Source organism: Perissodus microlepis, chromosome 23 (assembly GCF_051167445.1).
Source record: "Perissodus microlepis isolate ML-2025 ecotype Zambia chromosome 23, ASM5116744v1, whole genome shotgun sequence".
NCBI classification, from domain to species: domain Eukaryota; kingdom Metazoa; phylum Chordata; class Actinopteri; order Cichliformes; family Cichlidae; genus Perissodus; species Perissodus microlepis.
The window spans coordinates 34669852-34683652 of NC_140482.1; the positions used below are offsets into that span (position 1 = coordinate 34669852).

Consider the following 13801-nt stretch of genomic DNA (forward strand, 5'->3'; position numbering starts at 1 on the left):
TAATACATTTTATTTATAAAGCGCCTTTTAAGGCACCCAATGACACTGGGAGCAGAGCAGCTAAAAGTTCTGCTTCCCATGGTGGTGAGGAAGAAAGAAGGCACAGCAAGCTGGATAGAAGAAGAGGATCGAAGTGAGTGGGGTAGTGCTTAACACATCAGAACAGTAAGAAGCAGGAAGGTTATGAAGGGCCTTGAAGGTGAGCAGAAGAAGTTTGTATATTATTTGTATATTATTTCACTGAAATCTGACCGTGCAATGAAAACTCTGTTTGCTAGCAACCAAGCTGCTCTCAGCGTCAAAAGACTTCACCTTCAACCTAAAGAAACGTCTGGAACTAAGTTCTTTTTTAAAAACTGTTAGCCTGATGCAGCTAACTTGTTTTAGCTGTGGTAGCTACCTGGGTTATGGGTCACTTCAGTATCTACGATGTACTGTGTGATTTATTACTATTACTGAAGGCTACTTGCCACCGAGCTAACATTGTTAGCTGGCGTTAGCTGAGGTTGGTTCATAGACTGCAGAGTGTTAGACTTGACGGATAGCATTAACAACCTGCTAGCTGCAAATAATCATGTTCAGTTCAGTAGTTGTAATAAATCACACAGCAATAGTACATTCATGATACATTCAAGTTATGAAAAGCATGATAACATGTTAAGTAATCCAAAATATTCAGAATACATTGCTCACACTGAGTAACTTTACGGAATACGTTACAAACTACATTTTGGGGCATGTATTCTGTAATCTGTAGTGGTATACATTTTAAAAGTAACCTTCCCAACACAGTTAAAGCATATGAGTATGAGTATGAGTTTCTGCCAACCCGATTAAACAAGTCTGATCTTCAATAGGTAACAAAAGCACCAATGAGCAGTCAGGCTTGTAGCATTGTAGCATCAATTTCTACCAGTACAACTTTCTACAACAAAATCACTGAAATCTTCTTTGGGTTGGTTTATGCCAGTGTGTTGCACTGTAGCATAACATTTATATTGTTAAGTAGTTATTACATAACAGTACATCTCGTAGAGTTAAAGACTAACAGAAAAGCAGTAAGGAATTAAAGAAACTAATTAAGTACCCCCAACACTGTCGACAAATGTAATGCTATTAGGCTGGAAACATTGTCGAGATGAGACTAATACACATATAGATCCCAGAGATCAAAAATCACCCATAGGTGACAGGCACTGGAATATCATGAAGATATTCATCTCCACAGACTATAAGGCTTCATGCTTTTTCATCAGTAATCTCTGATTTTCTTCCAATGAGCTCCCAAAAGTGACTCATTTTTACCAGTTATACAATAAAGATGTCTCATTCTTGGGAATCAAGAAAAATAGTCAGCAAACCCTTTCTAGTTATATCGCTGGTTGATATGTATAACAGACTTGAGGCACAGCACAAACACTTTTGAAAATGTGTATAAAAAGTATTAGTTTGGCGGTTTATCCTCTAAAGGGTTGATTTTTGTCCAAAAAGTATAGTCATTTCATTCAGCTTCTATTTGTAGAAGCAGTTCATGCTTTGTGTGGGATTTCTGAAATCTGCCATATCCAAACAATTGCGATGCAATATAAGATTTAAATGAAAATTTGTTTAAAACTATATTTGACTATAAACAAAGTACAAAGACATCGTAAGAAAAAGCCGAAGCTGAAAAACTGATAGTTTATTTGGAACATGTTGGTAAAAACTGGCACAGGAATATGGTACGATATGTTTATCACTGTGAAGACTGACTTTTCTTTTTTATAACTGCAGTCATTTAGCAACCAAATAAATCAATTGCTTTAGTGTGAAAGTGAAAGGTAAAGGGTTGACATCGGCTTTCAGTGGCTTGACAGTTTGGGATCTACATTGGGATTTTCTGTTTCACAGTATACCAAATGTCTGGAATGCAGGTGCCGCATGCACATTTCAATATAAATGGTGCCTTCAGAGATGTGCATGTTACCAGAGCCATGTGTACTAATGTAACCCAGTTGTAAAGTTTCCATATTTAATCTTTTATGTATTCGTCCATTCATACATTTTCTTAACAGTTTATCCAATTTAAGTATAAATAACTCAAATCAGGTAATTTCTTCTGTGACAGAGCTGACTCTGTTGCATATAAGTGTTTGTGAGGAATGTCTAACCTTCATGAACATGCTGAAGCCGGTCTTCAACAGGTCTGTAAGACCTCCAGACATGTGCTCGATGTCAGGACATTCACGTCGATCAGGGTGAAAGACTTCCTCTAGAATCTGCCGCAGGAAAGGTCGATAGGTCGCCTGTAAAGCATAAATATCAAACCACACAAATAAGCATGCTTAACATCTCCAATGACAGTGGAGGTTTTTCTTTATAATAGCCTCTATGCAAATATACAGATTGCTACAGGTGTTTAAATTGGTGGTTGAGGAACTGTTGGTGTCTTTGTAGAGCCCATATTGTTCTGGGCTTTTAGCCCCTGCGTGATTATGTGAATGGCTCTGGGTGTTAGACAGTGAAGTTATAAACAGCCCTGTTCAAGCTCTGCACAGGCTGCTGACTTATGAGTCAATTCAGGAAGAGCTTTTAAAACAGCGCAGTAAAGAACCCCACATGGTTATATGTGGCTAAAAAAAGCACTCTGGCCAACCATGTGGGTGATAAAGGGATGAATCAAATGAAGAATGTGATATTCCATTAACATGATTCCCAGAAACTAAGATTATTCAGACAGGGATATTTAAGTTCATGCTGACTAGTTTAACTATTCTATGTCCAGTCTGAATTATTATTAGCAGCAAATGGTTGTGAATGGTTTACTGTGAACTTTGGTGAACACATCAATCCCCCCTTTCGCCTTAGACAGCTTAGTGTGTGATGTAACTTGCTTCTTCAAAGTAGACACCTGGCCCACTTTTTCAAAGTTTCAGCAGCCTTGCTTTTATAATAACAGCAGCTTATGTTTTGTCCCACTTCATAGAAAAAAGAAGGTGTTTCAATAAAGTGTGTGTCCTTGGAGGAGCTGAATTGCACAACCTCAACTAAAGCTTCATAAATGTCTTCGAGTATTTACAGTGATCCATGGAGGAAAAAAAAAAAAAACTCTAACAGAGGACTTTTTCTGCCCAGTGACCCAGGACAAAATGAACCATTTATAGCCCTCAAAGCTAGCGGATCAAGAATTCAAGGCGGATTTTTTTTTCCAAAGGACCGAAGGTTGCTCTCTCAGAGAAGAATAAAGACCCAGATAAGACTTGGCAAAGCCTTATTTGAGTACTGTGAATAGCATAAGTGTCTAAATAAACATTGTGAACATGTTCCAGAACTGAAAGTCTCTTTTTTACATGAGGTTATATTTGGTGGGAAGGAGCGGATTATCCTTTAGATCATTGGTAGATAATTAAATTTCCCTAGAGAAAAAAAATAATATTGAGCAGAACAGTTCCAGTTTCTCATGTGGACCCTTGAAAAAATTACTTGCCCACCCCCGATTTAGATCTCGCAAAGAAAAAAGCACTAAAAACATACACCTACACATACAATACTGTCTAAATGTTAATGCATCCAGGTGTTTCTGCTCACAGACATCAATATGCATCATTCTTAACAGACACCTCAGAGTCTCCCACTCCTCAACAACCTGCAGGAGAATCCAGATTAGGCTTGGGGAAATCCTGCTGTCCAAATGATATAAACTAACATACACATACACCTCCACCAAAATGACTGTGCAGCCTGGGTCACTCTGCACAAACCAACCTTGGAGTAAACACAATAATGATTCACCTCTGACTCAAACATGATCGTGCATGCGCATACGCAACATCAAGGCATAAACAGGCATAAACAACAAATCCAACCCGCAGTCACGCACTCACCATTATCATCTGAATTTGAAAAACCTAAAACCAATACCATTAAACCAACACCCACATATTAAAAACAATATTAGAATTAGTCATATGATAATGTCAGTGCTTAAATATTCCCTTGCAAACACAAACATGTGAGGGCACATACACACGCCCGTCAAATGTGAGTATCAGGTTTCCCCATGGGTTTTATTGGCTTTGAGGTAGATGAACTAATTAATGTTCCAAAACAACAGGTGATAAACTGAAAAACACAAATGGAGCATGGAAAACAACAGTCTGGCATGTCCCTGGAAACAACCCAGTCAAAAAATATGATAAAGTTGTACTATGCATATCATTTAAATGCCTAAAAATGGTGTTGTTTAATTCATCAGCCTGTGGACTCTTTTCTTTTTGATCATTCCTGTCAAAATATGAAACCTTTTAGCGAGTCGTGCTAAATGTTAAGTATGTAAAGGAATACACTCTCTATAGCAGGATGTAGGTAGTAGGAAAACTGATGCTGCTATAGAATATATGCTGTAATTTATTTTAAATTTACCACCAATTGATGGCAAAACATTCTCAGACGTGGCTCTCCCCAAACCTGGGCAACACACAACCATGAGGCCATCTCCTCCCATTAATATATCAATATACTGACTAAAAATAATTAGAAAAAAATTGAATAGTAATAATTTTGAAGCAACAAGGAGTTTGCTTGACCTGTTTCCTGGCAGGAAACAGTAGCCTCCTGAACCAGAAGGGAAGAGCTGATCAAGAAACAGAAACTGTATGTTAGCAACTTTACTTATCACAAAGTAGGGCAGCCTTAAATAATACCCTCTGTTAGCGCCATTTATAGTTATTACATGTTTTATTTTGAAAAGCCTGAAAAGGATATGGTGCTTTTGTTGTGAAAGGTTTGTGAGAAATAAAAACAAGCGAATGGCGGAGCGACACGATGGTTTTACCGTCGTTGTTGCACAAACCGACGCGTAAAACAGCCTCTTGTCCATCCAGACTCTTATTTTAGATATAAGAGAAATAGAGAACTCCAAGAAGAAACAAAGATAGCCATTACATTAAGTAAAACCATCATGCTCCCGAGCAAGACGACTGCATCGCTATGAGATCGTGCAAAGTTCGATACAGCAAGTCAGTTAAGTGCACAGAGCTGTATGCATGAAGAATCTAAGAAAAGAAGAAATAAGCTTTCATGGATAAAGTTTTGGACTATGATATGCTGCTAAGCTACAAGTCGTGCTAAAACTGAACAATTGCGATTCTCAACTTCTTACAAATAAGTCAGTGACAGTGTTTTTGGTCTTAAGAAGATGACACTAACTACGAAAGCCTCAGCTTTGTGTCATAGACCATTTTGTTTCATGAACACTTGTTGAATAAGAAGTTGTGTAAAAGGAGCAGAGATGGCAGATAAAGACCCGCAAGGTTCCAGGCCCAGGGCACAGAGCTGCAGTAGCGGGACTGGCCACAAGAGGGCGCAAAAGTACACCGAAAGAGGTTTGGAAGAACAGCTCGGCAGGCACATAAACGCAAGAAGGTCCAAGCTGTCACAATTAACTTTAAAAATGAATAAAATTAGCGGACTGATGAAAGAGAATGAAAGCCTTGACATTGTTGATGAACATTTAAGTAACTTTTCAAAGCTGCATGAAGAATTCTTATGGGCAAATGATGATGTACTGTCGCTGTTGCCAGAAGATGAAAGGAATGTGGACCAGATGCTCTGGTTCAATCCAAAAAAGGAGCAGTTCAGTGCGTTTATGACTGAAGTTGAGAAATGGATCATCGTAACAAGACATCAGCATCAAGATGACGTGAGCCCAGATGACAGCGTGTCAGTGACTGCTAGACTAACTGCAAAGAAGTCAGGTACCAGCGTTGGAAGAAGCTCAGTCAGTAGCCGCTCATCAAGATCGTCCAGAGCTTCTTCGGTATCATCTGTACGGCAGAAAGAAGAAGCAGAGCGCGCTGCTCTGCTCGCACGAGCCGCATCCTTGAAACAGAGACAAGCCTTGGACATTGAAGAATGTAAGTTAAAAGCAAGAAGAGAACAGCTTGAGATCGAGACAGCTATTGCTGCTTCCACAGCCAAAATAAAAGTGTTAGAGGACTGTGAATATGACAGCTGTAAAAATGATGTGGAACAGTGTGAATCAGCTGTTAAGCACTTCAGCTTCCAAGAGCCAAAGGTACAAGGTGAACATGATGGGCAGTCAAAGGTAACCAGTCACAGTGTAAAACAAGAAGATGACTTGCACCAAACTGATGCCAGTGTTATTCCAATGAATCTATGTGAAGTCATGTTGAAACAAAATGATATCACTGAGATGTTAGTCAAACAACATAGACTGTCACATTTGCCTCAAAGAGATATTCCCATCTTTAGTGGTGATCCACTTGAGTTCATACCATTTATAAGAGCCTTTGACCATACAATTCATGATAAAACTGACAGTGACAGTGACAGGTTATATTACCTTGAACAGTTCACCAGAGGTGAGCCCAGAGATTTGGTAAGAAGTTGTCAGCACATGAATCCTCAACAAGGCTACAGTGAGGCAAGGAAGTTGCTGTTTTGTCATTATGGTAATGAACTGAGAATTGCAACTGCCTACATGAACAGAGCATTCAATTGGCCACAAATCAAAACAGATGATGCAAAGGCTCTTCATAGCTATTCACTGTTTCTCACTGGTTGTAACAATGCAATGCAAGACATCAGTCTGCAAGAGATGGAGATCCCCACGAACCTCAGAGTTATTGTCTCTAAACTGCCATACAAAATGAGAGAAATGTGGCGAGTCTGCCTTTGACATTCAAGAAACAAGTGGAAGGAGAGCAAAGTTCTCAGATCTGGTCAGATTCATAAACAGACAAGCAAAAATAGCTGCAGATCCTTTGTTTGGTGACATTAAGGATGCTGAAGACAAAGCAAAGTCATCTGCAAATGTGAGAATGACTAGATCATCCAGGCAAAGGGGAAGCACATTTGCTACAAGTGTAACACAAGCTGCAAATGAAAGGTCACCTGAAATTAATAAAAGTGCTTCTTGTCACACTAGCAATGCCTTCCAGAAACCATGCATATACTGTGAAAAACTCCATACACTGGCAGAATGTCAAAAGGTCAGAAACCAGCCTTACAAAGAAAGACTAGAGTTCCTTAAAGCAAAGGGTCTGTGCTTTGCATGTCTGACACAAGGTCATCTGAGTAAGGACTGTAAGAAAAGATCATTGTGTGAGTACTGCTCTAAGAGACATCCAAGTATGCTTCATTGGACAAAGGAGGAGGACAGTAAGGCAGATGATTGCATCCAGAGAAATGTCTCAGACATTCCCACAACAAGTGATGAAACACACACTTCAGGCAGAATTTGTGGAGCCACAGGGGCCGGAAAAGGCGTTCATGTGTTATCGATCGTTCCTGTGTGGGTTAAGTTAAAGGAAGGCAATAAGTTGATTGAGACTTATGCATTCATGGACAATGGGAGCCAAGCCACGTTTTGTTCAGAAAAGCTGATGAGACAACTGGGTGTAGAAGGTAAGAAAACAAAATTCATGCTTCGCACAATGGGACAAGAAAAGATGGTGACAAGTTACCACCTGTCAGGATTAGAAGTGTGTGGTTTAAATGAGAACACCTATATAGATCTTCCTGACATTTACACTCATGCAGACATTCCAGTGTCTAGAGAGAACATCCCTACACAGGATGACTTAAAAAGGTGGCCACATCTTTGGCAAATCAAGTTCCCACATTCAGATGCAGACATTGGACTTTTGATAGGATGTGATGTGCACAAGGCTATGGAACCATGGGAGATTATTCATAGTAAAGATAACGGTCCATATGCTGTTCGAACAGTCCTGGGTTGGGTTATCAATGGCCCTCTCAAGAGAGATTCTTGCTCTACTCCTTCTGACAGAGAGCTGAGTGTTTCAGTAAATCGCATCTCTGTCACTAATGTTGAGAATCTTTTGATGCAACAGCTCAACTATGATTTTCCAGAGAAAGCTTCTGAGGAAAAACAGGAAATGTCACGAGAAGACATCATGTTTATGGATTCTGTCAATGGCACAGTTGAAAGGATTAATGGTCATTATAGTATAGGTCTTCCTTTGAGAAACAAAGCTGTCAAAATGCCAAACAACCGCAGTGCAGTAATGCAGAGGGCAGAGAATCTGAAAAGAAAATTAATCAGAAACACAGAGTTTCACAAGGAGTATCAGAGCTTCATGTTTGACTTGCTGAATAAAGGCTATGCAGTTCAGGTACCAAACACAAAGACTACCCCTGAAAATGAGAGAGTTTGGTACATACCACACCATGGGGTGTACCACCCCCAGAAAAGAAAACTCTGTGTAGTTTTTGACTGTGCAGCATCCTTTCAAGGGAAATCACTGAACGAAGAACTCTTGCAAGGGCCAGACCTAACGAACACACTGATTGGAGTACTAACAAGGTTTAGGTGGGATCACATTGCCTTGATGTCAGACATAGAAGCTATGTATCACCAGGTGCGAGTACCTCCAGAGGACAGTGATCTTTTGCGTTTTCTCTGGTGGCCAAATGGGAACTTGAATGAACCTCTGCAAGGATACAAAATGATGGTGCACTTGTTTGGGGCAACATCCTCCCCAAGCTGTGCAAACTATGCACTAAAAAAGGCAGCAGAAGATGCTAAAGAAAAAATGCCACTAGCAGCAGTTAATGCTGTTCTGAACAATTTTTATGTAGATGATTGTCTTCTGTCAGTTTCAGATGAAGCAGAGGCATGTACTATGGTCAGGGACCTGACTGCATTGTGTGAGAGTGGAGGATTTCACTTAACAAAGTGGATGAGCAACAGCAGAGTTGTCCTTGCTTCCATTCCTGAAAAGGAAAGAGCAAAAGAGATTAAAGATTTGGATTTGAGACATGATGCACTACCAGATGAAAGAGTCCTAGGAGTGAACTGGTGCACAGAGACAGATGTATTCAAGATCAGGATAACTGAAAAACCTGTGCCAAAGACTAGGCGAGGCATCCTCTCATTTGTAAGTGCAATATATGACCCATTGGGCTTTTTGTCTCCTGTCATTCTGCCAGCAAAAATCATCCTGCGAGAGCTATGTGGCAGGAAGATTTCATGGGATGAGGAAATCCCAGCTGAACTGGCTCAAAGGTCACAAGTTTGGCATTCAGAGCTTTCAAAACTTCATGGCTTTACCGTCAACAGGTGTTTGAAACCTGCTGGATTTGGAGTGGTCATATCTAGACAATTGCACCACTTCGCTGATGCCAGTGAGAGAGGTTACGGAGTCGTTACTTACCTCCGTATCACAAACCAGAAAAGAGAAACTCACTGCTCATTCATTATTGGCAAGTCCAGAGTGTCTCCTCTGAAGCAGATAACAATTCCACGTCTCGAGTTGACAGCAGCTGCACTTGCTGTAAAAATGGACAAGCTCATGAGAAAGGAGCTGCAAATGCCACAAGAAGAATCTGTGTTTTGGTCTGACAGTACCACTGTGTTAAAGTACATTTCCAGCGAGAACATCAGATTTAAGACATTTGTAGCAAATAGAGTGTCACTTATTAGAGACAACACAAAACCAAGTCAGTGGATGTATGTAAACTCTGAATTAAACCCTGCTGACCACGCTTCAAGAGGAATGAACACAGATACATTCATGAAGTGTTCAAACTGGATTGCTGGGCCAGAGTTTTTGACAAAAGATAAGAAAAACTGGCCAATTCCACCGGACATTAAAGAAATACCAAAAAATGATGTCGAAGTCAAAGAGGTGATGAGTGTGGATGTTACAAAATTACATGAAAATCCAGTGAACAAACTGATCTCTCACTATTCAGACTGGTACCGTCTAAAAAAGGCAGTTTCCTGGATACTTGCGTTCAAGCAGCTGCTTGGCAGGTTAAGTGCACATCGGAAGCTTCTCATGTCACAAGCAAGTGGCTGTGAAAGCAGCAAAAGGAAATCTGAAAAGGTTGCAGGTCAAATGCAGCAGTTCAAAACATGTATTAAGGGATCTTCACTTACCACTGCAGATGTTGCAAAGGGAGAAACTGAGATTATTAAGTTTTGTCAAAATCAAAGCTTCGCAGAAGAAATTGCAAGTCTTCAAAAAGGTGACAAGCTTAAAAGGAGCAGTCACATTGCGAAGCTGGATCCTTTTGTCCAGGATGGAGTTTTAAGGGTTGGCGGTAGGTTGCATGAGTCTGCACTACCAGCCGATGTTAAGCATCAAGTGATTCTCCCTAAAGGTCATCATGTTTCTACTTTGATTCTGAGACACATTCACCAAGAAACAGGCCATGGAGGAAGGAATTACATATTATCCAGGCTGAGAGAAAGATTCTGGATTCCACAGGCAGATTCAGCAATAAGAAAGATCCTGTCAAAGTGTGTAACATGTAGAAGGACATCTGCGAAACCTGGTGAACAAAGAATGGCAAACTTGCCACAAGATCGCCTGATTCCTGACAAACCTCCATTCACAAATGTGGGCATAGACTATTTTGGACCTTTTGAGGTCAAACATGGGCGTAGCAGAGTTAAGCGATATGGTGTATTGTTTACATGTCTTACTGTTAGAGCAATACACATAGAAGTTGCCCACTCACTAGAGACTGATTCTTGCATAAATGCATTCAGGAGGTTTATTGCAAGACGAGGTCAAGTGTCTGTCATGAGATCAGACAATGGCATTAACCTTGTGGGTGCAGAAAAGGAAATGCGTGAAGCAATCAAGGGATGGAATCATTCATAAATCTCAGAAATGCTCATGCAAAAGGGTATCACCTGGATATTTAACCCCCCAGCAGGGTCACATTTTGGAGGAATCTGGGAGAGACAAATTCGCTCAGTTAGAAGAATTCTTAACCAGATCCTAAAGCAGCAACCTCTGGATGATGAATGCTTGCGGACATTGCTATGTGAAGTTGAAGCAATTGTCAACGGCAGGCCAATAACAAGAGTGTCTAATGACCCCAATGATTTAGACGCACTTACACCTAATCATCTACTTCTTCATAAAGGGCAGCCAGTACTGCCACCTGGATTGTTTCAAAGAGAGGACTTGTATGCAAAAAAAAGGTGGAGACAGGTGCAATACCTGGAAGTGTTGGACTAAAGAGTATTTGCCGCTTCTACAAGAAAGACAGAAGTGGTTAGTGACTAGGAGAAATCTGAGACCAGGAGATGTTGTTCTCATAGTTGATGACAGTGCACCAAGAAGTTCCTGGTTAATGGGAAAGGTTGAGAGAACAGTTCCTGATTCACATGGACTTGTCAGACGTGTGTTTGTCAAAACCAAAACTAGCGTTTTGGAGAGGCCTATCGACAAGTTATGTTTGTTGCTTGAAATGGAGGCAACAGTTGAGCCTCATGTGTAACAGATATATGTTCAACACATATGACTTATGTTTCATATAATGTTTGGTTAAGCCAGTTAGATTCTGAGTGTTGATATTAAATGACGCTTTATTGTGTTAATATGTAATTGTTATGCCTTAGCAGTAACAATTAGGGGCCGGAATGTTAGCGCCATTTATAGTTATTACATGTTTTATTTTGAAAAGCCTGAAAAGGATATGGTGCTTTTGTTGTGAAAGGTTTGTGAGAAATAAAAACAAGCGAATGGCGGAGCGACACGATGGTTTTACCGTCGTTGTTGCACAAACCGACGCGTAAAACAGCCTCTTGTCCATCCAGACTCTTATTTTAGATATAAGAGAAATAGAGAACTCCAAGAAGAAACAAAGATAGCCATTACACCCTCCTTTATTATTTTTTTCTATGTAACATCTAAAATTAATATAATTGTATATTAAATAACAATTGAAATTAATGTTTAGGGTCATAGAATCAATAAGAGTCATTTTCAGTCACTGCCCTCGCTGGACATTAATTTTCGTTTTCTGAATTTCATTTTTATTTTGGATGCACTTATGCTTTAGACTGCTTCACATCTCATGTAGGTGGTAATAGATTATATCTTATTACCATGTCAATGCAATGACTGGTCATAATAGAAAGAGAAAAGATATTATATAAGACATAAAAACCTGAGTAAATACCTCCGAAAGCCTGTGCTCAAAAACCCACGCAAGAGGGAGGACAGTCTATCTAGTCATAGGTGTGTATGCTCACCCATGTGTCACAATCTGTTCGATTTAGACGCAAATGATTCATTTTCTTGTTACTATGGTTTTTGGTTGGTTATACAACTCTCCCATCTTGTTGCTAGTCTCTGAAAGTCTTGAAACTTTTCATCATGATGCAGATGCTTGCTACTAAGAACATTTTCCACCCAATTTCAAGTGGTTCCCAGAAAAGCAATAAAATCAAGCCCTTTGTTGAACTCGAATTCAGTTTTTTTTTAGCGTCTCGCTGTTACAGCTTGATCACTTATAGCCCAATGTTTTCTTTTCTCGGAATTTCAATAGTGCTCAGTTACTCACACCATGACATGCGCCTGGAAATGTGCGAGTTTTGTGCGCCTCTACAACGAGAATACACGTGACCATTCAAGGCTGTAAGTGTAGCTGTCTGCTGGTCAGAATAATTATGGTTGTAGCAAAGAAAGCCTAACTGAAGCAAACAAAGGAGCTGCGGTATTTGATTTTAATTTGAAATATTTTTATGTTTAGTGTTATAATCACACAAATGTAGTTACAGCACAACACAAATGACAACATGCAACGACAGAGCTCAACCCCAAAACAACCCTACTTAAGCCACAACTTAATTAATTTGCTCTTGTTCACCGGTTTGATGAACCCCAAAACACTTGATTACTGAAGCTGCACACAACACTCATTCCCTCACACTAGGATAAAAACATATGATTCCCATGAGTCCCATCACAGAGTCAGAGCAAGAGATTCTGACCCATGTCAAGCCAAAGCCACAATCATGTCTTTCCACATATTCTTTTGTTAAGGGTGGGTTATATAACATCATTACACTGGATTTACAGGTACCACACGCACACAACACACCCACAAGAAAAGGAGTAGGTAACACAGAACAACTTGACTCCTCTTCAGTGGTCTTAAACATTGGAGTGAGGACCTCTGCATATTAGGGTACGGCCTAATAAGAAAACGTCAGGTGTCGGCTTCACTGGAGGCAGGGGTGCATCCTCGGAGAGGCTGGATGATTTCTGACGTTTCTCAAGAACAGGCAGTAGCTGGCAGATATCATACTGTCCTACTTTCATATGAAATCATTTTATAATAGTCCTGGAACAAGAACAGCCAGGTCTGGCCTAACACAATGCTTCTCACATGCATCCAAAATGCTTGCTCAGTCAAGAGGCTACTGGCACATTTTCACAGACACTGCATGATTATTATTATTTTTACAGTGTTATTCAGATGCAGAAATGAGAGACTAAGTCATGAAATGTATTCAAACTTCTGTGTTAATCAAGAACATAAGCCTGAACTGGAACAGTTACTAGATATTTAAGTTGTCTGAGAAAGAATTAGGCTCCAGTCTTGGGGCACACCTACGAATCTGAATTCCACATCAGCACAAAATTTGAGCACTGAGAGCTTCATTGCACAGGCCACCTACAGTAACATGTAGATGGCCCAGTCCATACAGACAATTTATATAAGGTAATTCTTGTCTAGTTGGGAGGACAGAAGAGAAGAGAAGAGAGCTGCAGAAGCACAGCTGTCTATTTTCTACTTATGGTGGAGCTTTTTATTCTTTTCTCAATTTCTATGCACTGAAGAGTGAATACAAGAAACATTGTGTAAAAATGACACATTACATTTTTTGTAGTTGTTATGTCTAGTTTGTAAATTGGTTGAAGATGTTTAGACTGCAAACAGGCAAGACTTAGAACGTCACTGATCCCAGTCTTTGAAGTTAGCTAGCTGTGGTTTGATTTTCTGTGAATACATGCAAGCCAGAGAGAAA

At 40.0% G+C, this 13801-nt stretch overlaps 1 protein-coding gene across 1 annotated transcript in view; it reads right to left on the reverse strand.

The window, feature by feature from the left end:
* scfd2 (sec1 family domain containing 2) overlaps positions 1–13801 on the reverse strand; it is a 111115-nt gene that overhangs the window by 10837 nt on the left and 86477 nt on the right. Inside the window, exon 7 of the mRNA XM_084921487.1 lies at positions 2151–2285. Within this exon, the coding sequence (XP_084777613.1) occupies positions 2151–2285 (135 nt within the window). The remainder of the gene's footprint in view (positions 1–2150; positions 2286–13801) is intronic.